Source organism: Myxocyprinus asiaticus, chromosome 49, assembly GCF_019703515.2.
Source record: "Myxocyprinus asiaticus isolate MX2 ecotype Aquarium Trade chromosome 49, UBuf_Myxa_2, whole genome shotgun sequence".
NCBI lineage: Eukaryota > Metazoa > Chordata > Actinopteri > Cypriniformes > Catostomidae > Myxocyprinus > Myxocyprinus asiaticus.
Genome location: NC_059392.1, coordinates 3,783,950 through 3,811,716, shown reverse-complemented (window position 1 = coordinate 3,811,716; position 27,767 = coordinate 3,783,950). Strand labels below are relative to the sequence as shown.

The following is a 27,767-nucleotide window of genomic DNA, read 5'->3' as shown; positions in this document are numbered from 1 at the left end:
TACTTTGAAATAACATTGTAAATACCATAATTTAAGAATATGTTAATCTTCTTTGAGCATGATATTATGATATTATCAAGTTTTTGGGTGTGTACCACGGTAATACTATGGTAGTCTTTGAAGTATTTTGGAGTACCATGTAAATACCATGGTATATAAATAAGGTTATTTTCAATGAACATGATACTATGATAATATCAAGTTTTTGGGTATGTACTATGGTAATATCATGGTATTCTTGGAAGCACCTTTGAGTACCATGGTAATACCATAATATATGAATATGGTGAGCATCTTTGGACAAGTAATACCATGGTATTCTTTGAAGCACTTTGGAGTAACACTGTAAATACCATCGTATATGAATATGTTAATCTTCGTTGGGCATGATATCATGATATTATCAAACTTTTGGGCATGTAACATGGTAATACCATGGTTTTCTTTAAAGCACTTTGGAGTAACATTTTAAATACAATGGTATATAAATACGGTTATCTTCTTTGAACATGGTAATATCAAGTTTTTGGGCTTGTACAATAGCAATAGCATGGTATTCTTGGAAGCACCTTTGAGTACCATGGTAATACCATAATATATGAATATGGTGAGCATCTTTGGACAGGTAATACCATGGTATTCTTTGAAGCACTTTGGAGTAACACTGTAAATACCATCGTATATGAATATGTTAATCTTCGTTGGGCATGGTAATATCAAGTTTTTGGGCTTGTACCATGGCAATAGCATGGTATTCTTGGAAGCACCTTTGAGTATCATGGTAATACCATAATATATAAATATGTTAAGCATCTTTGGGCAGGTAATACCATGGTATTCTTAAAAGCGCCTTTGAGAACCTTGTAAATATCATGTACATAAACAAGGCAATCTTCTTTGGACATGGTACCATGGTGAAATAAAATCTTTGGGCATGTACCTTGGTAATACCATGGTATTCAACCATAATATATACTCAGTACTACGGTAAATGAATATGGTAATCATTTAAAATCACATCAAAGTACCATGGTAATACCATTTGAGACCACAACTCTTCCATTGTTCTGCCAGTGTATATGGTCTGACTTTACTGGGTTTTTTTGAGTGTTGTTGGCACATTTGGGTTTCTTTTCTTCCAGTCGGCATCGAATCGTTGCGATACACCCCACACAGTCCTGCACACAACTCCCTGCACGTCCTGTGCGGCTTCAACAGTTGTCGTCTGTCCACGAGGTTTCAGGAAAACATCGAAGAACGCTGGGAACACTGGCTGCAGGTGACTATACAATCAACATTCTTAAGCCTTTTCCTTCCTGCTGACTAAACCAGCCTAAAATGGTTTACTGGTCTTAGCTGGTTTATGCTGGTTTTAGCCAGACTAAGCTGATCTCCCAGCCTGACCAGCTGAAAAGTGCGCAAAACAAATCTAAAATAAGTTGATGGATGAGCCTGAAGAAGTCAGGGGATCAGCTAACCATCTCAGGCTAATTTTAGCTGGTTTTTGATTAGCTGAATTTTCACAAAGTTTGTGTCTAAAGTGTCTGTCCCTTGATGTTTCAGTTATGTGGTGGAAATAGGGGATCGTCAGGTAGAGCTTCCTGGGTGCTTTCACACCTGCGAGAAAGTGACGACGGTCCAAAGGTGTTGTCCGGATTTCTGGGGGCCCCTGTGCTTGCGTAAGTGCTCTAAGATATAGTGGCCCCAAAAAATATTTGGGCTCTAAGCTACACTTAAAAATGTCTAAATGCCTTTGCATTAGATCAAACCAAGTGGTGTTCATTTTAAAGAAAGCAAATCATTTTACAAAAATAAATTTGTTGGGTTTTAAAAGATAGAACAATATATACTGTTATATATCGAAACCGGTTTCCGCCACTGAGAGAAAAAAAAAAGGTAATTCTGACTTTATATCTCACAATTGTGACTTTATTTCTCTTAATTGTGTGTTTGTATCTTGCAGTTGCGACTATTTCTTGTAATTGCGTTAATTATGCAATTGCAACTTTACTTGATATTGTGACTTTATATCTCATAATTGCATGTTTATTTCTCGCTATTTTGACTTTCTTGTAATTACATTTTTAATCACACAATTGCGACTTTACTTCTTGCAATTGTTACTATTTCTTATAATTTGCTCATTTATATTACGCAATTTTTACTTCGCAATTGTGGCTTTCCTCCTTGTGATATAAATTTTTATTATGCAATTGCGACTTTATTTCTCGCAATAGTGACTTTATTTCTTGTAATTGTCTTTACTGTACATCACACAATTGCGACTTTACTTGCAACTGTGACTTTATTTCTCTTAATTGCATGTTTATTTCTCGCTATTGTGACCATTTCTCATAATTGCGTATTTACATAACACAGTTGCGACTTCTTCCAGTTGTGACTATTTCTTGTAATTGCGTTTATAAGCAATTGTGACTATTTTTGCAATTGTGAATTTATTTCTCGCAATTGTGTTTACACCACGTAATTGCACTTTTTTCTCACAATTGCGACTATTTCTCGTAATTACATGTTTATATCACACAAATGCGAGTACTTGTAATTATGACTATTTCTTATAATTGTGTTTATTATGCAATTGTGACTATTTCTCGCAATTGTGAGTTTATTTCTTGTAATTGCATTACTGTACATCACACAACTGACTTTAGTTCTCGCAATTGTATGTTCTCGCTATTGTGACTTTCTTGTAATTGCGTGTTTACATCACACAATTGCGACTTCTTGCAATTGTGACTAATTCTTGTCATTTGCACATTTATATTACGCAGTTATGACCATTTCTCGCAATTGTTACTTTCCTCCTCGTGATATAAAATTTTATTACGCAACTGCGACTTTCTCACAATTGCGACTTTATTTCTTGTAATTGGGAGTGTACATCACACTATTGCAACTTCTTGCAACTTTGACACTTTTCCTTGTAATTTGAGCATTTATATTACACAATTGTGACTATTTTCTTGCAATTGTGTCTTTTCTCCTTGTGATGTAAACAAGCAGTTACAAGTTTTTGCTCGCAATTGTTACGATTTCTCATAATTTTGTATTTATATCATGCAGTTTAGACTTTCTAGCAATTGCGTGTTTATATCACACAGTTGCAACTTTATTTCTCACAATTGTGACTTTATTTCTTGTAATTGCTTACTTGTATGGTACAATTACGACTTAATTTCTCGCAACTTTATTTCTATTAATTTATTGTGAGTTTACTTCTTGGAATTGTGAGTTATAAAGTCACAATTACATATAGTCGGTCACAATTTTTGATATTACAATATATATGGATTCGGCTTCCATAGTACATCAAAATGAATAAAAAATTATTTGGCCACTTTCTGGTTGTCAAACATTATTGGAAGGTTTTTAGGAGTAATTTATAAACTCATGATCACCATTCCTTGAGCGAGATCATTTATTCCAGGTTGCTCCAGACAGGTAATAAATGTAGGTCTAATATAAGTCATTTTGGACAAGAAAATTGCTAAATACTGAATAACAAATAACCTAACCAGTTCTTTATTTTTTCCAGCTTGTCCTAGTTGGTCAGGAAAGACGTGTAATGGTTATGGCACATGTCTATCTGGTGACTCAGGGAACGGCACCTGTGTTTGTGAGGTAAATGCATCTCAGTTTTGTTTTATGTTGTTTATCAAAGTAATTCCATCCATATGTAGTTTATTAGCATTTGTAAGAAAACCCAACAGAAACACACAGAGCTGCTGTCATGGTGAGATGTATATCATTTGCTGTAGTCTGCATGGATTCATTTTGTGGATAATGAATGCTTTTTGGAATGAATTATTAATATTACACAGCTCTCTGGAATACTTGATTCTGATTGGTAAATCGTGGTATTCTTTGGTCAAACATTTTTGTATAAATAACTGCTAAATATTATATTTATTATCCATTGATTTATTGATTTATTTGGAAAGTAGCTATGTACATTCAGCCAGTCATTATCAGAAAATAAACCCCCTCAGGGCGATCTAGAAAAATGGTTGCCGGGAAGTTTAGCAGTCATTATATAAAAACAATTGACCACAGAACGCTGTGACCAATTGGAATCAAGTACTCCAAAGTGCAATATAAATATAATACAGAATTATATCAGTAATTAGGCACTCTTGTTACTTTTTCAGGAGAGATATACTGGGTTTGCCTGCCAGAACTGTGTGAATAAGAATGCCTATGGATATCACTGTCTTTCAGGTCTGTTATTTGTCATTCTGCCTTTATATGAAATTGAAAATAGATTTAGTTGACTAATTGTAAAACTAATATGTAATAGAGTGCAACTGTATAAATGGAAAGTGTAGCTTGGGACCAGACGGGGATGGAGAATGTTACTGCCAACCGCCATATTCAGGACCAAAGTGCGATAAAGGTAATCAAATAAATGATTTCTGTGGTTTTATTTTACCATGGTATTTCTCATTCTTTTGTGTGACTCAGTACACTGTAGAAAAAGTATCTAAAACTTTCATGGTACTACCATGTTTTTGGTACAAAGGTAATACCATGGTTTTGTGAACACTTTCCATGACAATAACATGTATTTTTGGATATGTACCAATACTGTGGTATTCTTTGAAGTACCTTGGATCACCACGTAAATACAATGGTACAGGAATATGGTAAACATTCAGGACTATGGTATATATCTTATACCATCTCTGTACTGTTTTAAAGGGTTCACATGTTAAGAAAATACAAAAAAATATATTTTGGTAAACAACACTTTTCTTGTCCTTTATAGTTTCTTCATCTTGTTCAAACTGTCCAGCATACTCATATTGTAAGGGTGATGACACAAACGCTGTATGTGAGTGTTTGCCTGGATACAAGAAGATTGGACTCACATGTATAGGTACATCTACAACAATATGCTACATGCTAAAGTGCTAAACATTATATTTATTGTGTTTTGTGTTGTAACATATTCAGTTGTTAATTTGTTCAATCTGTAAGCTTAAACGCTTAAAATTTCCGAGCAATTTCTAATCAACAGAATAAATGTGGACCAAACAAAATTCTATCGTTAACATTTAATGTGCTTACTTAATGCTAATGCTAATGCTAACAAATAGTTGCTAAACACAGAATTTGTATTATTAGTGTTGCAGTCAGTATTACTTTTGCTCATACTGAAGTTTAGGGATTTAAACAAACTCCTAAAATGAAAAATTTGTATATTAAATCTTATTTGTGCCATGAACATGAATGATACTTCAAACTTGTGCATGGATGTTTGTAATGCCTTCTCAGAAGTGTTTGTTACTAATTCCAGTTGTAGCCAAGGGGTCATTCCTATGTTCCCAGGGTCCTATTTTCCCCAGATTTATAGGGTTAGGGGTTGGGGTTAATATTTATGAAATATATATTATATGGATAATATTTATGAAATATTTTAACTTGAAACAGGTCAAATCTGACCCAAACACAATAGGAGGGTTAATGTGTATTAACAGAATATTTAAACGGGGAAGTTAGGACCCTGGGAACATAGATACGCTCCCGTAGCCAATCATGTAAATACAGTCGCTAAATACAGCATTACCATATCCATTTACCATATAGCACTAAATGTAATATTTTGTTATAATTACGTGCAGTACTTACACTGAATATCCTAGCTTAATAGGATAATTAAACAGTGGGGAATGCATGATGTAATGTTAGCATAGCAGGCTAATCGGTTAGCATGCTAACTGAAAACACAAAGAAACTTTTAATTTGACTATTTGTTGCCTTGTTTAAATCTTGATATGTCATATATAGCTTACAAGACATTAATATATGTATTTTTATGATTAATACAACATAAATCTTCAAGCTATATTGTAGGATTTACTATCAGGCACCGAGTACAATACCCAAAACAACTTCCTTCAGTTAATGAAATCTCTTCGGGGTCCTAGGGGGACAGGATTTCAGTGGGGGGCTGAATTCTTCATGAGGACGACACAAATTGGCCCAAAAATCTGCGCTGAGTGCAATTTGCACGGTGCAGTTCGCAATCTTACACGTTGTAGATGATGCAGCAAATTTCTGTGATCTAACATCTCTCTGTGTCATATTCCAGGTATGTGTACACCAGGCATCTGTGACGTAAACGCAAAATGTTCATTCAGTGGTGGACAGTTTCACTGTAAATGTGAAGACGGATTTGTGGGCAACGGCAAACACTGCATTCCCATCAACCCCTGCGACACTGATAATGGAGGCTGTCCTAAAGACTCCACCGTCTGTGAATACATCGGCCCAGCCAAGGTGAGCTGGAATGCATGTTATAAAATCACAATCTAAAGATGATTTTGAATTTAATTCAAATGGTAAATCAAATCAAAAACAATGGCAATCTTTATGCTAGTGCACTCCCTAAAAGTTTTGTCTTAAAATTGTACAAAGATGGTTTGTGTGTTTCCTCCTCAGTCGAAATGTGTCTGTGTTCCCGGAACGGAGTCGTCCGATCCTTCCAACGGTTGCACGGCAAAGTCAGTCTGCACGCCGAGTTCGTGCCACAACAGTGCTCGCTGTGAGACAAGCTCAGACGGCACGCACAGGTCTGACACAGTGCTTCTGACACGATAACATGACAAAGACAACTTTCACTTCCTTCAATAGCACACTAATGACTGGTTGAATCTCATGAAACCTCTCAAGAACACGTCTGAGTCACATTTCAGCCCAAAATCTAAAAATCTTGGCATAAAGAAAATGAAGCCTATTTTTTAGGACTATTGAGATTTTTTGCATTTTTATGACAAGCAAATTTCCCACCGATTTTCATTACCATAATAAAACTCTCATTCTCATTAATGTAATGTAATTATTTTTTTTATATACAGTATTATTTAAATTGTAAAATATTTATATATTATGGTAGTATGTGTTTAATTTATGCTGATTTTAATTAAAAAAAATTTTTTTACTGTTATGAAAATCTACGTGAAAATAATGGGAATGACTAAAAAAAGTACAATGTGTAAAAAACGTGTTTAAAGTACTGTACAAAATGAAGCCTATTTTTATAGCTATTAAATTTTGAACTTTTCAATTTTTTCAACTTTCAGTTCAACTTTAATTAGCTGATTTCAATAAATAATGTGTACTGTAATACAGTAAAAAATACTGTTTACAGTAATGAGGATCTAAGTAAGAAAAAAAAGTGTAAAAAAAAAAACATGTCAAAGGTACAAAATTAAGCCTATTTATAGGACTTATTAAAAATCTTTGCATTGTGTATTTTTATGAGTAATGACAATTAGGCACATTTCCCCTAACTCTTATTATCATAATAAAAAACTCATTATCATTACTGTAATGTGAAAAAAAAAAAAGTTATATTTTATTTCAGTCATAAAGTATTTATACATCATGGTAGTATTTGATATACTGCCTTCAATTTATTCAGATTTCAATGAAAACAATTTTTTTTTTTACTTTGAAACAGTAAGAATTACTATAATGAGAATCTAATTGAGAATAAAGGGAATTACTAAAAGACATTCGAATTCACGCATGGACAGTAATGAGATTTTGGGGGGAAATGTGCTTCTGAAGCTAATGACACAATGTAAACAACTTTACATGACAATGACAAATTCCACACACACACACACACACACACACACACACAAAATTGCTCTGTGTTATAGTACCACACATTCATGGTTAGTCAAATTTGACCGCGAGCAACACAAGTATCGCTGGTAACACTTTATAATAATGGTCCGTCATTAATAAGTAACTATGCAGGAATTAATGCAGGATTAATGAGTAGTAATACATTAAAACTTTAGTTACTACTAACTAATATGGAAACATGATTAACTAATCAGTAAGTAATAGCGAACTGATGACTGAGGTAGTTCATTGTTAGGTAATCAGTAATTACTGAATTTGATTTTCCTCATTGAGAACTATCAACTAACTATGTCTAACTTAAAATAACTAATTAATTACTAATCAAAACATAAGCAAGTGTTTAAAATGTGAATGATTATGTTTTTATTGTGAACATGATCATGAAATGCACCTTCAGAGAAACATGTGCCTCATGTGTTATTTGCTGGAATTAATTTATGAACATAACAGCTCTCTAAATCATGGCTACAGTGTCTGGTAGAGTATCATAGTCACCTTACAGATGTATGTGCCCAGCATGTGTATTGCTTGGGATATCTCTTCTGTTCATCACAAATTATTAACTTCAGCAGGTTTGAAATTGCTGGAGGTCTTTTTTAAAATAATTCTGGTAACCCATAAGTAATGAGTCAATTGTTACCACATAAACATGAAGGAATTACTAATTATTTTAAAGTGAGGGTCATGGTAGCGCATTATTAATTAATGAATACACACTTGAATATACACAATATTTTTTTTTACAAAACATTTTTAAAATTATTTTTTTATTTATGGATACTGTAGGTTAATCTTACAAGAAGTGTTTAATTTTATGTGAAGTGCATTTGTTTTCCTGAGTAACTTAATGGATCCAATGAAAAAAAAGAATGAGTGTCACGTCCATCAAACTTCTAATCCAAACAGGGTTTGCCATATTCAATGCTGAAACTTAAAGAAGAGTGAGTGCGATTTTTATTCCACCCTCCCGTCGCTCCGCCTGCACGCGGTAAACTTTAACATACATTTTGTTCTGTTCAGACCGAACATAGACAAGGGAGGAAACATGTCAAATTAATTTGATAAAAACTGTACGTATTTACGGAGTGGGATGTCTAGGGCAGAAGTACACATGTGGAATAGGCCTCATGCTGCATGCCGGTTTTCTCTTCATTTTCTGTTGAAGTCTTGTGGAGATCAACACACTTGTCCTTTAGACATTTTATTATTTTACTTTATGTTGAGAGGTAAGACTTTTGAAACATGTAGTAACCGTGAGCACCAGCCATTAGAAGCACTATCCTGCTAAATGTTTGAAGGCTATGCAATTATGTTCAATTATTTCAGTTATTCATAATTCAATGCCAGAAAAGTTTTTTGAATGTCTGTAAATGTTTGTTAACTATCTGTTTGATTAAATGAATAAAATGTAGGAACAAACACTTGAGTATTCATTACTAACTGACAACACCTCAGTTACTTTGAATGGTTTATAATGTGTTTTCACTTTAGAATAATGGTCCAGATAACCTTTAACTCCCAAAGAAGGAAACCGTAAGATCTCATTAATTAATAATGTGTTACCGTGACCCTCACTTTAGAATAATGGTCCAGATAACCTTTAACTCCCAAGGAAGGAAACAGTAAGATCTCATTAATTAATAATGTGTTACCATGACCCTCACTTTAGAATAATGGTCCAGATAACCTTTAATTCCCAAGGAAGGAAACAGTAAGATCTCATTAATTAATCATGCGTTACCATGACCCTCACTTTAAAATAATACTTAGGTGGTAACACTTGACTCATTACTTATGGGTTACCAGAATTATTTAAAAAAGACCTTCAGCAATATCAAAAATGCAGAAGTTAATATTTTTTTAATGAACAGAAGAGATATCCCAAGGAATACAGAGGTTGGGCACATCCCTCTATTTCTGTAAGGTAAGCTGACTACGATCATGGCCATAACCACCATAGACACTGAGGGGGACTTTTTTTGTCTGTTCAGATGACAAATGTAGGAAAAGTAACCAAGCCTTGAGCCACTCATATGAAGCATACCATTTTTATTAAAGAAACAAAATTGATTTCGGTCAAAAATGGCCAAAAAGTGCACAAGGGTTTAAAACGCATTTTGAGACACCTAAAATAGGCTTCTTTTTATTTGAGCAATATATTGCTCCTAAAAATAAACCTGGACATGTTTTTGAGAGATTTACTCATTTACAATTATGTTTGTCTTGCAAAAAAAAGAAAATATTTGGTACAAATCTAAGATGCCTAGGTTTGTGCACTAGAAAGAAAATTGGTGCTAGTGAGCAAAAATATTTGTTTAATCATTAATGTGGCTTGATTAGCTTTAAGTCCTATAAATAATAATAATTATTTTTTTAACCAGACACTTTTTTTCCTGAGTGCTATTTTTTAACCCTAACTCAGATTTGCTCAATGGCACCCCCTAGGTAGAAAAAAAATTGGAAAACATGAGAAAAACACCTCAATTGTGGAAAGTACTATAAAAATCTGTTAATTACTATGTTTTCTCATATTATTGGTGAAAACATAAGGCTCATTATATGCATTAGATTTCTATGCTGCATTATTCACAATTTAAAGAAATCAGTGTTAATGAGTAATTCTGTGGTTTTCATTATAAATATAATTTTTTTCTCAAATGCTCGATTAAGGCCAGGGCAATAAACCAAGACGTTTGTTTCTTTTAGATGCCTTTGCAATGCTCAGCAGATTGGCAATGGCAGACGTTGCTATGGTAACCTCATGGAGAGAATTCTGGAATTGGATAGAGACGGCAGTCAAGCAGCAAACCTCACTGGAAGCGTTAGACTGTTTGGTGGGTCTTTTGAGATCAACAGAAACCCCCTTTTTCTAACATCATGTAGCCAGACCTTTGATTAAATAGCAAAAAGTCTGGTCCACATTGCAGTTTATTCTGGCCAAGAACCTCCCACTTAGACAGGAAGAGTTGTTTGAGTGACATGTAAAGCATTCAGTCAGAGTTTGTATTGGTCCTATGTGCCGTTTTGGGGTGGAGTTAAATCTGAGATGGATTGTATCACAATAAAAGACCTGCGTAGAAAAATATTCAATAATAGCGCTGCAGTGTCCAAACAGAGAAATAACAGAACATGTGTGGAGACTCTTAGTACAGTACTATACACATTATATGTGCAGACTAATATATATATATATACATACAGTGGTGTGAAAAAGTGTTTGCCCCCTTCCTGATTTCTTATTTTTTTGCATGTTTGTCAAACTTAAATGTTTCAGATCATCAAACAAGTTTAAATATTAGTCAAAGATAACATAAGTAAACAAAAAATGCAGTTTTTAAATGAAGGTTGTTATTATTAAGGGAAAACAAAATCCAAACCTACATGGCCCTGTGTGAAAAAGTGTTTGCCCCACCTGTTAAAACATAACTGTGGTTTAACACACCTGAGTTCAATTTCTCTAGCCACACCCAGGCCTGATTACTGCCACACCTGTTCTCAATCAAGAAATCACTTAAATAGGACCTGCCTGACAAAGTGAAGTAGACCAAAAGATCTTCAAAAGCTAGACATCATGCCAAGATCCAAAGAAATTCAGGAACAAATGAGAAAGAAAGTAATTGAGATCTATAAGTCTGGAAAAGGTTATAAAGCCACAGTGAGAGCCATTATCCACAAATGGCGAAAACATGGAACAGTGGTGAACCTTCCCAGGAGTGTCCGGCCGACCAAAATTACCCCAAGAGCGCAGCGACGACTCATCCAAGAGGTCACAAAAGACCCCACAACAACATCCAAAGAACTGCAGGCCTCACTTGCCTCAGTTAAGGTCAGTGTTCATGACTCCACCATAAGAAAGAGACTGGGCAAAAATGGCCTGCATGGCAGAGTTCCAAGATGAAAACCTCTGCTGAGCAAAAAGAACATTAAGGCTCGTCTCATTTTTGCCAGAAAACATCTTGATGATCCCCAAGACTTTTGGGAAAATACTCTGTGGACTGACGAGACAAAAGTTGAACTTTTTGGAAGGTGTGTGTCCTATTACATCTGGCGTAAAAGTAACACCGTATTTCAGGAAAAGAACATCATACCAACAGTAAAATATGGTGGTGGTAGTGTGATGGTCTGGGGCTGTTTTGCTGCTTCAGGACCTGGAAGACTTGCTGTGATAAATGGAACCATGAATTCTGCTGTCTACCAAAAAATCCTGAAGGAGAATGTCCGGCCATCTGTTCGTGACCTCAAGCTGAAGCGAACTTGGGTTCTGCAGCAGGACAATGATCCAAAACACACCAGCAAGTCCACCTCTGAATGGCTGAAGAAAAACAAAATGAAGACTTTGGAGTGGCCTAGTCAAAGTCCTGACCTGAATCCTATTGAGATGCTGTGGCATGACCTTAAAAAGGCTGTTCATGCTCGAAAAACCCTCCAATGTGGCTGAATTACAGCAATTCTGCAAAGATGAGTGGGCCAAAATTCCTCCACAGCGCTGTAAAAGACTTGCAAGTTATCGCAAATGCTTGATTGCAGTTGTTGCTGCTAAGGGTGGCCCAACCAGTTATTAGGTTTAGGGGGCAATCACTTTTTCACACAGGGCCATGTAGGTTTGGATTTTGTTTTCCCTTAATAATAACAACCTTCATTTAAAAACTGCATTTTGTGTTTACTTGTGTTATCTTTGACTAATATTTAAACTTGTCTGATGATCTGAAACATTTAAGTGTGACAAACATGCAAAAAAAATAAGAAATCAGGAAGGGGGCAAACAATTTTTCACACCACTGTGTGTATATATATATATATATATATATATATATACATATACATTTGTGCTCAAAGGTTTGCATACCCTGGCAGAAATTGTGAAATTTTGGCATTGATTTAAATGGCACTTAAAGGTTAATTTCCCACACCTGTGGCTTTTTAAATTGCAATTAGTGTCTGTGTATAAATAGTCAATGAGTTTGTTAGCTCTCACGTGGATGCACTGAGCAGGCTAGATACTGAGCCATGGGGAGCAGAAAAGTACTGTCAAAAGACCTGCGTAACCAGGTAATGGAAATTTATAAAGATGGAAAAGGATATAAAAAGATATCCAAAGCCTTGAAAATGCCAGTCAGTGGTTGTTTCAAGGAGCACAATACTTGCTGACCCCTCTCCAAACATAGCGCTTATGGTTGTGACCATAAAGCTCTATTTTGGTCTCGTCACTCCAAATTACAGTGTGCCAGAAGCTGTGAGGTGTGTCAAGGTGTTGTCGGGCATATTGTAACTGGGCTTTTTTGTGGCATTGGCGCAGTAAAGGTTTCTTTCTGGCAACTCGACCATGCAGCTCATTTTTGTTCAAGTATCGTCGTATTGTGCTCCTTGAAACAACCACACCATCTTTTTCCAGAGCAGCCTGTATTTCTCCTGAGGTTACCTGTGGGTTTTTCTTTGTATCCCGAACAATTCTTCTTGCAGTTGTGGCTGAAATCTTTCTTGGTCTACCTGACCTTGGCTTGGTATCAAGAGATCCCTGAATTTTCCACTTCTTAATAAGTGATTGAACAGTACTGACTGGCATTTTCAAGGCTTTGGATATCTTTTTATATCCTTTTCCATCTTTATAAAGTTCCATTACCTTGTTACGCAGGTCTTTTGACAGTTCTTTTCTGCTCCCCATGGCTCAGAATCTAGCCTGCTCAGTGCATCCACATGAGAGCTCATTGACTATTTATACACAGACACTAATTGCAATTTAAAAAGCCACAGGTGTGGGAAATTAACCTTTAATTGCCATTTAAACCTGTGTGTGTCACCTTGTGTGTCTTTAACAAGGCCAAACATTCAAGGGTATGTAAACTTTTGATCAGGGTCATTTGGGTGATTTCTGTTATCATTATGATTTAAAAAGAAGCCAAACAACTATGTGATAATAAATGGCTTCATATGATCACTATCCTTATATAAAAGACAGTTTTTTTGCATGATCAGTCATATTTTTAAAATCAAAGCCAAAATTTCTCAATTTCTGCCAGAGTATGCAAACTTTTGAGAACAACTGTATATATATAAAAAGCTATTTTTATAAAGCTATTTTTTCCATCCTACTTTGAGTGAACACTTAAGGTTGTTTTGTAAGTTCGAAAGCAGCTAAAAGCCCTGATAGATGTGTTAATGTTATCTTCTGGGTTTTAGAACAAGGGTGTGAGTTTACTCTGAGTCAGCATGGCCCATTCACGGCATTCATTCCTGTAGGACAGAATCCTTTCAAAGTGAGTGGACCGTACAAAGAAATAAGACAAATAATGGCATTGCAGTTTGAGTACATCCTTGTAATGATTCCTGTTGTTTTGTGACAACTTCCTGGTTGTTTTGATGTTCAGACAGTTTTAGGCAAATCCTCGTCCGTTGTGAATGCAGTGTGCAAACATCACCTTATACTCGGACAGAGACTTTACAAAGATCTGGAGGGGAACGATCTGTGGACTTACGGAGGGGAAAAGATCAGATTCAAAACAAAAAAGGTATCCTTATATATACAGTATTTGTCTGTCCGTCCTTCCTTCCTTCCTTGTCTCTATCCATCCTTTTCCCTTCCTTCTTCCTTCTATCTGTCTCCCTTTCCTTCTATCCATCCTTTTTTTCCTCCCATCTGTCCATCCTTGCTTTTTTCCTTGCTTATTTCTATCCATCCTTTTTCTTCCCTCCCTCCTTTGTTCCATCTGTCCTTCCTTCCTTCTTTCCTTCTGTCTTTCCTTCCCTCATTTCTTCCTCCCTTTCTTCCATCCATCCATTCTTTTTCCTTCCTTCCATCTGTCCTTCCTTTCCTCCCTCCTTTCTCAATCCATCTTTTTTCCTTCCATCTGTCCTTACTTCTTTCCTTATTTCTAGCCATCCTTCCTTCCTTCCTTCCTTCCTTCGTTCTATCTGTCCTTCCTTTCCTCCCTCCATCCTTCCTTCAATATATCCCTTTTTCCTTCCATCTGTCCTTCCTTCTTTCCTTATTTCTAGCCATCCTTCCTTCATTCCTTCATTCCTCCCTTATCTCTATCCATCCTTTTTCTTCCCTCCCTCCTTTGTTCCATCTGTCCTTCCTTCTTTCCTTATTTCTAGCCATCCTTCCTTCATTCCTTCATTCCTCCCTTATCTCTATCCATCCTTTTTCTTCCCTCCCTCCTTTGTTCCATGTCCTTCCTTCCTTTCTTTCTTTCCTTCCCTCCTTCTTCCCTCCCTTTCTTCCACCCATCCATTCTTTTTTCCTTCCATCTGTCCTTCCTTCTTTCCTTCCTTTCTTCCATCTGTCCTTCCTTTCCTCCCTCCATCCTTCCTTAAACCCATCCTTTTTTCATTCCATCTGTCCTTCTTTCCTTCCTTTCTTTCATCTGTCCTTCCTTTCCTCCCTCCCTCCCTCCTTTCTTAATCCTCCTTTTTTCCTTCCATCTTTCCTTATTTCTTGCCATCCTTTTTTTCCTTCCTGTCTTCGTTCCTTATTGCTATCCATCCTTTTTTCCTTCCTTCCATTCTTTTCCTTTCCTTCCTTCCTTCCTTCCTTCTATTGGTCTCTCCTTCCTTCCATCCATCCATCCATTTTTCCTTTCATCTGTCCTTCCTTGCTTTCTTCCTTCCTTATTTTTATTCATCCTTTTTTGCCCTCCCTCCTTTGTTCCAACTGTCCTTTCTTTCTTCCTTTCTTCCTTCCATCTGTCCTTCTTTCCTTCCCTCCTTCCTCCCTTTCTTCCATCCATCCTTTTTTCCTTCCATCTGTCCTTCCTTGCTTCTTTTTTCTATCCAGTCTTTTTCCTTGCTTTCTTTCTTATTTCTATATGTCCTTTTCTTCCCTCATTTTTCCTTCCATCTGTCCTTCCTTCCTTCCTTCCTTCCGTATTTCTATCCAACCTTTCCCCATCCTTCCCTCTGTCCTTCCTTTCATCCATCCTTTTTTCCTTCTTTCCTTCCATTTGTCCTTCCTTCATCTGTACTTTCTTCCCTTCCTCCCTCCTTCCTTCCATCCATCTGTACTTCATTTTATCTCTCTTCTTTATCTTTACTTCCTTTCTTCCTCCCTTTCTTCCATCCATCCTTTTTTCCTTCCATCTGTCCTTCCTTGCTTCCTTCTTTCCTTTTTTCCATCCAGTCTTTTTCCTTGCTTTCTTTCTTATTTCTATATGTCCTTTTCTTCCCTCATTTTCCTTCCTTCCTTCCGTATTTCTATCCAACCTTTCCCCATCCTTCCATCTGTCCTTCCTTTCATCCATCCTTTTTCCTTTCCTTCTTTCCTTCCATTTGTCCTTCCTTCATCTGTACTTTCTTCCCTCCTTCCTTCCATCCATCTGTACTTCAATTTATCTCTCCATCCTTTTCTTCCATCTGTACTTCCTTCCAGTGTATTTGATTTCCATTAGTGGTTAACCGATATGGGATAATACAATTTAATGATAGTAAATACCATGTACACAACATTGCTGAATTTAAATGACCACTTATTCAACACAACATGAACAAAAAATTTCTAGAAACAGAAAATGTGCATTTGACACTGATACTTGGTGGAATCCACCCATCCCTCCTACTGCAGATTCAGTGTAATTGATTTTTGCATGTATCCAAAGCAATTCATATTGATACGGGATCCAGATGTGTTGTTTACAATACTTGAGAGTGACATCCCTGCATCCAATGGAATAATTCACATTATTGACAAGCCTTTTACTCTTGCTCATGTCGAATCTTCTAACAACAACATGGAGGTAAAGCCCTTTAAACTATTTTACTTTCAAAATATCTCATTATAGTTCCCTAATGATACACAATACCAAACAAAACACCCTCTAATTTAGATGTTTTTTTTTTCCAACCTCAAGTTTTCCTCCAAAACCATTGGGGAGGTTTTCAGAGATGATGAAAGATTCAATCGATTCCTGTCTCTAGTTGATGTGAGTGATACCCTCAGATGCTCTGAATCAGTTTTGCTTTTCTTTACTGAACTCAAGCACTCAAAGCATTTTGTCAATTTCTTCTTCAGAATTGTGGAGCTCTGTTGCCTGTGAGGGGTTCAGGTCCACTGACAGTGTTTGTTCCAACCAACAAAGCCATAGACAAATTCCGAGATGGAAGTCTTATGTATATGCTCAATGATGTGAGCTGCAATGATTATTTATATATATATATAATATGCTCTGATGAATCATGCACAATAAGACCAGGAACGTGTATTAAGAAAGTAAAAAGGGCTCATTTTGATTTCATGTTGACTTGAATGATGTTTTATAAACAAATGGATATGCATTTTTTGACATTATTAAGTGTTTAAGCCTATTTTACTCATTATTTTTTATGTTATTTATTCATTGTTACATAAGCATATTCAGACAGGAATGTTTTTCATCTTTCTCCAATAAAGGCCAAACCAAAGCTTCAGATGCTTTTGAAACACCACATGTTCTCGCTGGCTGCTGTGAGTATGACATCTGACATCATGAACTGTTGCTAAAGATTTCTCACAGTTATTTTCACTTTCAAATGAGGCATTAATGTATGACACTCTAAAGACCCCATAAAATGGTTTGAAAAACAAAATTTTCTTGAAACAGGACATTGAAGCTGAACATATCGAAGGGATTTTCCTTTTTTTTTACATCAACCTGGCAAAACAATGATTTGCTACTTGCCATTACTAGTTAAAGGCAGCTGTTATTTGGGGGAGGGGCATTCTTATTCTAGAGAGCATTTGATTGGACAAACATTTGAGTGCAAAATGAGTCATCAATATTTTTGGTCCATTTGGTCCAGTATCATATAATATAATTGGTGGTTAAATATTAGGTTAAAAGTGAGTTTAAACAGAATATTAAATGTAGCTTTACCAGTTTCAAACATTTAAGTTTATTAATTTCCATTGCAAACTGTAGCTATAAAATCTGTCAATTTGGCTCAGTCTTATAATCGTGATATAAATAAAATATGTTTTTAACTTAGATCACTGTGGACCAGCTTGCCAGTATGTCTGAGATTACGACCATGGCCAATGAGATCTTAACAATCAATGTCTCCGGGGATGTAAGTGACAAACTTGAGCGTGGCATAATTTACTTAAATTGCTGTAACTCCAAAGATGAATGACAAATTTTTATGAAATTTGGTACAAATATGTAGGGCATCATTCTTTGTACAGTTAACAGATTTGGCAAGGTTTGGACACTTAGTGGCATTGTTACATAGTTTTGAAAAAAAAGAAAATGGCTTTAACAATGAGACCTCACTCTATCCACAGGGACGAGTCTATCTGGGTGATAAAGGAATACCACTCGAAACAAAAGACATTGTTGCATCGAATGGAATCATTCACCTGATTGATGGAGTTCTTCTACCATTCTCTATAGTTCCCATAATGCCTCATCGGTGTGACATGAATGAGAGTAGGATCATTGTGGTTGGTGCCTCTTAATTTAAACTCATTCCTAAACACCATAAAAACTAACGATATGATTATAATGTGGAAAAAATTGGTCAAACTGGTGCAGATCCTTCTGAAAAATCCCAAAGTTAGAAATGAGTGAATGTTTGCATTTAAGTCTTAAAGGCACAGCAGCAGAAACCATCAATATAAATTATTTAAAAAAATTTTTTTGCTTCTCCCTATAGGGTCCTTGTGTCAGATGCAGCAATCTCTATAAGACACAATGTCCACCTGGAACTGTTGAGCTGGTATTTGCTTTTTTTATTACTAATTTTTTTACTATATCAGTCACCAAAACATCTATAATCAATATGCAATCATGAACAGACATTTTAAATACCTTTTTTAACATTACAAAAACCAATGAATAAAATCAAAACATAAGCATAGATGCCTGAAGCACTGAATAATGCTTTTTAGTATACACTGTTTTGTGGCTTTTTACCCTTGATAGGACAGTCATCTGAGAGACTGTGAGCAAATTCCGTACGCATTTATTGGGGCTGGCTGTGCCAAATACTGCAACTCTACTCAAATGGTCTGAAAACAAGGTCACACGACCAGATAAACACTTAACAGTCCTTTCTCTTTGATACTGATGTAGAAGTGACACTGACCTCTTTGTTTCAAGCGAGCAGAGTGTTGCAGTGGTTTCTATGGGCCAGACTGTAAACCCTGCCTTGGAGGTTTCCAGCACCCTTGTTATGATAAAGGGACTGTAAGTATGTTAGTTGTGAACTGAAGGAAGTGCTGGTTTTATGTTGTCATGTTTTGTTTGATTGTGTCTTTGTTGCTGTCTGCAGTGTTTTGATGGAATTGCTGGAAACGGCTCGTGTAAGTGTGAACCGGCGTTTAAAGGCATTGCCTGCCACATCTGCGCAGACCCAAACAAACATGGAGAGAACTGTGATGAAGGTGAACATTCTGATCCATTCATCCATCTATTCTTAATCCATCCATATTTTCTTTCATCCATCCATCCATCCATCCCTCCACCCATCCATTAATTCTTCATTCATCCATCTTTTCATCCTTCATACATCTGTCCATCCATCATCCATCCATTCTTTATCCATCCATCTATTCTTCCTTCATCCATCCATCTAGTCATTCTTCATCTATCCATCATCCATTCTTTCTTTATCCATCCATCTATTTGTCCTTTATCCATTTATCCATCCAATCATTCTTCACCCATCCATCCATCCATCTATTATTCATCCATCATCATCCATTTATTCTTCATCCACCCATCCATTCATCCATTCTTTCTCCATCCATTCATCCATCCATATATGCTTTCTCCATCCATCTATCCATCCATCTATTCTTTATCCATCCCTCCATCCATCCATTAATTCTTTATCCATCCATCTTTTCATCCTTCATCCATCCATCATCCATTCATTCTTCATTCATCCATCCATCCATCCATCTATCCATCAATCAATCCATTCTTTATCTATCCATCTGTTCTTAATTTTTCCATTTATCAATCCATCCAGTCATTCTTCATTCATCTATCCATCCATCCATCCATCCATCCATCTATTCTTCATCCATCCATTCTTCATCCATCCATCCATCCATCCATTCTTTATCCATCCATCAATCCAATCTCCATCCATCATCCATACTTCATCTATCTCTCCATCATCCATCTATTTTTCCTTCATCCATCCATTTATTCATTCATCCATCCATCTGATTATTCATTATCCATTTATTCTTCCTTCATCCATCCATCAATCCATTTATTCATTCTTTCTTCACCCATCCATTCATCCATCTGATCATCCATCCATCCTTCCATCCATTGTTCCTTCATCAAACCATCCATCTATTTATTATTTTTCTATCCATTCATTTTCATCCATCCATCCATCCATCCATTCTTTCTTCAGTCATTTATCCATCCATCTGATCATTCCTCTGTCCATCTATTTATCCTCCATCATCCATCCATCCATCAATCTGATCATCTGTCTATCCATCATCCATCCTTCCATCCATTGTTTCATTATCCATCCATCCATCCATTTATTCTTCCTTTTTACATCCATCAATCCATCCATCCATTTTTCATTCATCCATCCATCCATCCATCAATACTTCAGCTATCCATCCATTTACCATTAATTCTTCATCAATCCATCAATCCATCCATAATTCCTTCATCCATCCATCAATTCATCTATTCTTCCTTCATCCGTCCTTCTTTACCTCCTACCTCCATCCACAATTTTTTCCATTGATTCATCCATCTGATCATCTGACCATCCATCCATCCATCCTATAATACACTGTAATCTATTTTACATCATTCAGTATGTTATATTTTTACCCTCTCTCTAAACCGTTCATACCAGCATTCATGACCTTCTCGTCTCTTCACACTTACTTTATGTAGATTGCCGCTGTGTTCATGGCATCTGTGATAACAGGCCTAGCAGTATGGGGGTGTGCAGAAGAGGTTCATGTCTGGCGGGATTTTCAGGGGAACTCTGTGACCAGACCACCACCCCCTGCAATTCAGATGGTGCTTTTGAGCACTGCCACATCCACGCTAAATGTGTCTACAACAGTGGTCAAACCATGTTAGTGACACTATACCAGAATATTGCATGCAAATCATTGTTTCCTGATACAAAACGATCTGTCTATCATCTAAATAATGGAATCGATGGTATTATTTTAAGACAACATGAAAATTTAATTTATGTTATGCAATGAGCAATACTCATGTAATCAAGCATATTAGCAATGTCAATGTTGTTTTACATTTGTTGTGTGCTGATTTGATAATCAACATCTGTCTTTGGCCTGTTGTTGATTTGTCGACGTTGTGCTGTAGGTGTGTTTGTCTGCCTGGATATGAAGGGGATGGTTACACCTGCACTGAAAGCAATCTGTGCCTCAAAGTTGACAGAGGAGGCTGCCACATCAATGTGAGAGCGAGCATCATGCCTTTAGCCTGTTCCCTCAACTGTACAACACATTTAAAGGGATATCTGCTCCATTGTAGTGTTAAATCAGAATTCAGGAGCTTGAGTAATTTAAAAATTACACCTTGATTGAAACTGAGAATTGAAAATGTTGCGCAGGAACGCTGCATTTTTTTGTCCAACCAATGGTAGACGGTTCCGGAAATCTGTATGAAAACAGTAATTATTTTTGCAGTTCTGTTTGGTGTTACTAGTGGCGCAGATATTATACACTTTAGCTTTGACTCTGGGTCCTTTGTGTTTGTAGGCCGAGTGTATATATGAAGCAGGTAAGGTCAGCTGTGTTTGTATGGAAGGTTGGACAGGCGATGGAACATTGTGTGTGCAGATCAATAACTGCATGCTGGAAAATCGTGGTGGATGTCATGAAAATGCAGACTGCATACCCACTGGGCCGGGCCAGGTAATTTTACTGACATCATACTGTACATGCATAACACATGACATCTATAGTCTGGATTAAATAAATATCCCAGGTTCAATAAAAGTTAAGCTCAATCGACAGCATTTGTGGCATAAAATTGATAAGCACAAAAATTATTTTGACAACCTTGCTTTTCTTTAAAAAAAACGAAAAATCAGGGCCTGGGTAGCTCAGCGAGTATTGACGCTGACTACCACCCCTGGAGTCATGAGTTCGAATCCAGGGCATGCTGAGTGACTCCAGACAGGTCTCATAAGCAACCAAATTGGCCCGGTTGCTAGGGAGGGTAGAGCCACAAGGGGTAACCTCCTCGTGGTCGCTATAATGTGTGGTTCTCGCTCTTGGTGGGGCGCGTGGTGAGTTGTGCGTGGATGCCGCGGAGAATAGCGTGAAGCCTCCACACATGCTAGGTCTCCGCGGTAACGCGCTCAACAAGCCACACGATAAGATGTGCGGATTGACGGTCTCAGATGTGGAGGCAACTGAGATTCGTCCTCCACCACCTGGATTGAGGCGAGTCACTACGCCACCACGAGGACTTAGAGCGCATTGGGAAATATGCATTCCAAATTAGAGAGAAAAGTGGCGAAAAAAAAGCAAAAATCTGGGTTACAGTGAGACACTTAAGTGAATGGGTAGAGTCACATGGGGTAACCTCCACGTGGTCACTATAATGTGTGGTTCTCGCTCTCGGTGGGGCACGCGGTGAGTTGAACGTGGATGCCACGGAGAATAGCGTGAAGCCTCCACACGTGCTAGGTCTCAGCGGTAACGCGCTCAACAAGCCACGTGATAAAATGCGCGGATTGACGGTCTCAGATGCGGAGGCAACTGAGATTCGTCCTCCACCACCCGGATTGAGGCGAGTCACTACGCCACCACGAGGACTTAGAGCGCATTTGGAAATGTGCATTCCAAATTAGAGAGAAAAGTGGCGAAAAAAAAGCAAAAATCTGGGTTACAGTGAGACACTTAAGTGAATGGGGGACAATCTGTAAACAATACATACACGTACTATACAAGACTTAAACTATATGGGTGTTAACATGATTTTAGTGTGATAAAATCACTTATTAACCTTTTCTGTGCAAAGTTGTATCCAATATTATGACAATGTGATGTCAACAAACCCTCAAATGACTGTAAAAGTGACGATTTAAACAACTTTAAAGCTAAAATAATACAAGAGTTTTAACAGAAGAATCAATGCAAGTGCTTTTATAAAATTATAAACTTCACATTTCTGCCTTTAAACCCTCCAACAATTGGCCCCATTCACTGCCATTGTAAGTGCCCTTTTTTAAGAAAAGGAGTGATGAGTCAAAATGATTTTTTACTGGTAATCTACATTATGCCACAAATGCTGTCGATTGAGCTTAACTTGTATTGAACCCAGAATATTCCTTTAAGCTGAATTAAGGATACATTTCAGCTTTGCGCAGCCAAGAATATAGAGTCGCAGGAACATTTTTATAAGGTTGTGTAATTATACTGTAAAAATGGCTGTGAGGAAATACGAGATCAAATAATAAATGTAGTTGTTTATGCTTAAAACAAGTACAAAATTAAGCCAGTAGAACAACAAAGAATAAAAAAGTTAATAAATTAGTAAATGTTTTAAAAACAAGTCTTATTAGAGTGCAAAAAAATATTTGTTTGTCATTTTTCCCAGCTAAAATGTTTACATATTTTTAATTTAGCAATAATACATGTACTTTTACTGCAAATTTGTGTGAGATAACAAGACATGTTTTGAATTAAGTTTATTACCTCATTTGTTTTTTTTTTCTTTTTCTTGATTTAAGCGTAACTTTACAAAATTTTGGTTTTTATTGAAATGAAATGTATTAATTTAAATAAATACAAAATGCCAACAGGGAAAGAAAAATAGACTTAATTAAAATATATTCCCTGAAAAAAAATTCTTAATGTCATGTTGCTTATTTGAAAACAACAAAAATAATGATTAAAAAATATATCTGCAGTGTAGCCATAAAAAAGCCATCTGTTAGTTTCGTTTATTAAATCTTAGCTAAATTTATACTAAAATCAGTTACATTTTTTTCTAGTACTTCAACTCTAGAATGGCTGCTCATTTATTTATTCATATTCAGATTTGTGGGGCGACACATTTTCACTTTGTATAGCAGAATGGACCATAAATTAAGAATGCATTTAGCCATTAGCAACTGCTAACCCAGCAGCTGAGTTTTGTTTACTTTTATTTGTTCAGAATGGATGTAGCTGCAAGAAAGGCTTCATGGGAGATGGCGTCGTCTGTCAAATAGTCAACCCCTGTCTGACAAATAATGGAGGCTGCCATTCTCTGGTGTGTATTCCCTTAAACACAGAATTATCTGTTCAATATATCTGCCCAATCACATTTATCTAACAAACTGTCAAAAGATATAATGCCTGGAAAACATAATAACCTGTCAAAGTACAGATGCTTAAAAGTAACACTGCGTTATGTTGCAAGAGCTATCATGCTGTGTGGCTTAACTGTTTCATAATGTTTTCTAGGCAGTGTGTAAATTGAATAAGGACGCAACGCGTGACTGTACATGCCCAAGTGGATACGAAGGCGACGGAATTATATGCTATGGAAGCATACTTGTGGTAATATGGTGCATGTCTTTTCAATTTGAGGTTATAAATCAGCTCTCAGTCATATTTATTTTAAAATATTTGTACTATTAGTAAAACCAAAATATAAGACATTTCACAGTAAAGTCAATGAAGTAATAATGGACCCGATTTACTCTGTTAATACATGTTCCTGTTACTTGGGAACGATTCATTTGCTCATATTTTTCTTATGAAAAAATTGGTTGCTTCTGTAAAGAACACACAGAAGACACTGTGTGTGTGTGTATATATATATATATATATACACAGGTGCATCTCAATAAATTAGAATGTCGTGAAAAAGTTCATTTATTTCAGTAATTCAACTCAAATTGTGAAACTCGTGTATTAAATAAATTCAATGCACACAGACTGAAGTAGTTTAAGTCTTTGGTTCTTTTAATTGTGATGATTTTGGCTCACATTTAACAAAAACCCACCAATTCACTATCTCAAAAAATTAGAATACATCATAAGACCAATAAAAAAAACATTTTTAGTGAATTGTTGGCCTTCTGGAAAGTATGTTCATTTACTGTATATGTACTCAATACTTGGTAGGGGCTCCTTTTGCTTTAATTACTGCCTCAATTCGGCGTGGCATGGAGGTGATCAGTTTGTGGCACTGCTGAGGTGGTATGGAAGCCCAGGTTTCTTTGACAGTGGCCTTCAGCTCATCTGCATTTTTTGGTCTCTTGTTTCTCATTTTCCTCTTGACAATACCCCATAGATTCTCTATGGGGTTCAGGTCTGGTGAGTTTGCTGGCCAGTCAAACACACCAACACCATGGTCATTTAACCAACTTTTGGTGCTTTTGGCAGTGTGGGCAGGTGCCAAATCCTGCTGGAAAATGAAATCAGCATCTTTAAAAAGCTGGTCAGCAGAAGGAAGCATGAAGTGCTCCAAAATTTCTTGGTAAACGGGTGCAGTGACTTTGGTTTTCAAAAAACACAATGGACCAACACCAGCAGATGACATTGCACCCCAAATCATCACAGACTGTGGAAACTTAACACTGGACTTCAAGCAACTTGGGCTATGAGCTTCTCCACCCTTCCTCCAGACTCTAGGACCTTGGTTTCCAAATGAAATACAGAACTTGCTCTCATCTGAAAAGAGGACTTTGGACCACTGGGCAACAGTCCAGTTCTTCTTCTCCTTAGCCCAGGTAAGACGCCTTTGACGTTGTCTGTGGTTCACTAGTGGCTTAACAAGAGGAATACGACAACTGTAGCCAAATTCCTTGACACGTCTGTGTGTGGTGGCTCTTGATGCCTTGACCCCAGCCTCAGTCCATTCCTTGTGAAGTTCACCCAAATTCTTGAATCGATTTTGCTTGACAATCATAAGGCTGCGGTTCTCTCGGTTGGTTGTGCATCTTTTTCTTCCACACTTTTTCCTTCCACTCAACTTTCTGTTAACATGCTTGGATACAGCACTCTGTGAACAGCCAGCTTCTTTGGCAATGAATGTTTGTGGCTTACCCTCCTTGTGAAGGGTGTCAATGATTGTCTTCTGGACAACTGTCAGATCAGCAGTCTTCCCCATGATTGTGTGGCCTAGTGAACCAAACTGAGAGACCATTTTGAAGGCTCAGGAAACCTTTGCAGGTGTTTTGAGTTGATTAACTGATTGGCATGTCACCATATTCTAATTTTTTGAGATAGTGAATTGGTGGGTTTTTGTTAAATGTGAGCCAAAATCATCACAATTAAAAGAACCAAAGACTTAAACTACTTCAGTCTGTGTGCATTGAATTTATTTAATACACGAGTTTCACAATTTGAGTTGAATTACTGAAATAAATGAACTTTTCCATGACATTCTAATTTATTGAGATGCACCTGTATATATGTATATATAATATAGTTGTGCTCAAAAGTTTGCATACTCTGGCAGAAATTGTGACATTTTGGCACTGATTTTGGAAATATGACTGATCATGCAAAAAAACTGTCTTTAATTTAAGGATAGTGATCATATGAAGCCATTTATCATCACATAGTTGTTTGGCTCCTTTTTAAATCATAATGATAACAGAAATCACCCAAATGACCCTGATCAAAAGTTTACATACCCTTGAATGTTTGGCCTTATTACAAACACACAAGGTGACACACACAGGTTTAAATGGCAATTAAAGATTAATTTCCCACACCTGTGGCTTTTTAAATTGCAATTAGTGTCCGTGTATAAATAGTCAATGAGTTTGTTAGCTCTCACGTGGATGCACTGAGCAGGCTAGATACTGAGCCATGGGGAGCAGAAAAGAACTGTCAAAAGACCTGCGTAACAAGGTAATGGATCTTTATAAAGATGGAAAAGGATATAAAAAGATATCCAAAGCCTTGAAAATACCAGTCAGTACTGTTCAATCACTTATTAAGAAGTGGAAAATTCGGGGATCTCTTGATACCAAGCCAAGGTCAGGTAGACCAAGAAAGATTTCAGCCACAACTGCCAGAAGAATTGTTTGGGATACAAAGAAAAACCCACAGGTAACCCCAGGAGAAATACAGGCTGCTCTGGAAAAAGACGGTGTGGTTGTTTCAAGGAGCACAAAACAACGATACTTGAACAAAAATGAGCTGCATGGTTGAGTTGCCAGAAAGAAGCCTTTACTGCGCCAATGCCACAAAAAAGCCCGGTTACAATATGCCCGACAACACCTTGGCACACCTCACAGCTTCTGGCACACTGTAATTTGGAGTGACGAGACCAAAATAGAGCTTTATGGTCACAACCATAAGCGCTATGTTTGGAGAGGGGTCAACAAGGCCTATAGTGAAAAGAATACCATCCCCACTGTGAAGCATGTTGGTGGCTCACTGATGCTTTGGGGGTGTGTGAGCTCTAAAGGCACGGGGAATCTTGTGAAAATTGATGGCAAGATGAATGCAACATGTTATCAGAAAATACTGGCAGATAATTTGCATTCTTCTGCACGAAAGCTGCACATGGGACGCTCTTGGACTTTCCAGCACGACAATGACCCTAAGCACAAGGCCAAGTTGACCCTCCAGTGATTACAGCAGAAAAAGGTGAAGGTTCTGGAGTGGCCATCACAGTCTCCTGACCTTAATATCATCGAGCCACTCTGGGGAGATGTCAAACGTGCGGTTCATGCAAGACGACCAAAGACTTTGCATGACCTGGAGGCATTTTGCCAAGATGAATGGGCAGCTATATCACCTGCAAGAATTTGGGGCCTCATAGACAACTATTACAAAAGACTGCACACTGTCATTGATGCTAAAGGAGGCAATACACAGTATTAAGAAATAAGGGTATGCAGACTTCTGAACAGGGGTCATTTCATTTTTTTCATTGTTGCCATGTTTTGTTTTATGATTGTGCCATTCTGTTATAACCTACAGTTGAATATGAATCCCATAAGAAATAAAAGAAATGTGTTTTGCCTGCTCACTCATGTTTTCTTTAAAAATGGTACTTATATTCCCAATTCTCCAAGGATATGCAAACGTTTGAGCACAACTGTATATATATATATAATTTTGACATACTTTTATTTTCAGGAGCTAGATGGAAACTCTGAATATTACAATTTTAATCACCTTCTTGAAGTAAGTACAA

The 27,767-nt window shown here is 36.9% G+C and overlaps 1 protein-coding gene across 6 annotated transcripts in view; it reads left to right on the top strand.

Annotated features, from left to right (window-relative positions):
- The window catches only part of stab1 (stabilin 1), a 73,417-nt gene that overhangs the window by 2,199 nt on the left and 43,451 nt on the right, over positions 1-27,767 (top strand). For 5 of the 6 annotated variants that reach the window (XR_007896756.1, XM_051694197.1, XM_051694195.1 and 2 more), the window contains exons 2-28: positions 1,143-1,279; positions 1,564-1,679; positions 3,557-3,642; positions 4,170-4,239; positions 4,319-4,414; positions 4,787-4,897; positions 6,113-6,300; positions 6,463-6,593; positions 10,384-10,511; positions 13,855-13,931; positions 14,043-14,183; positions 16,269-16,406; positions 16,521-16,592; positions 16,682-16,795; positions 17,060-17,113; positions 17,635-17,715; positions 17,930-18,088; positions 18,301-18,363; positions 18,570-18,653; positions 18,747-18,833; positions 18,919-19,030; positions 20,526-20,712; positions 20,970-21,063; positions 21,368-21,523; positions 23,778-23,873; positions 24,068-24,163; positions 27,710-27,757. Coding sequence is in view for 5 of the 6 variants with exons in the window: in XM_051694197.1 (XP_051550157.1) it covers positions 1,143-1,279; positions 1,564-1,679; positions 3,557-3,642; positions 4,170-4,239; positions 4,319-4,414; positions 4,787-4,897; positions 6,113-6,300; positions 6,463-6,593; positions 10,384-10,511; positions 13,855-13,931; positions 14,043-14,183; positions 16,269-16,406; positions 16,521-16,592; positions 16,682-16,795; positions 17,060-17,113; positions 17,635-17,715; positions 17,930-18,088; positions 18,301-18,363; positions 18,570-18,653; positions 18,747-18,833; positions 18,919-19,030; positions 20,526-20,712; positions 20,970-21,063; positions 21,368-21,523; positions 23,778-23,873; positions 24,068-24,163; positions 27,710-27,757 (2,922 nt within the window). In the remaining variant the exon portion in view is untranslated. The remainder of the gene's footprint in view (positions 1-1,142; positions 1,280-1,563; positions 1,680-3,556; positions 3,643-4,169; positions 4,240-4,318; positions 4,415-4,786; positions 4,898-6,112; positions 6,301-6,462; positions 6,594-10,383; positions 10,512-13,854; positions 13,932-14,042; positions 14,184-16,268; positions 16,407-16,520; positions 16,593-16,681; positions 16,796-17,059; positions 17,114-17,634; positions 17,716-17,929; positions 18,089-18,300; positions 18,364-18,569; positions 18,654-18,746; positions 18,834-18,918; positions 19,031-20,525; positions 20,713-20,969; positions 21,064-21,367; positions 21,524-23,777; positions 23,874-24,067; positions 24,164-27,709; positions 27,758-27,767) is intronic. The other variant, XM_051694198.1, reaches the window with a different exon arrangement.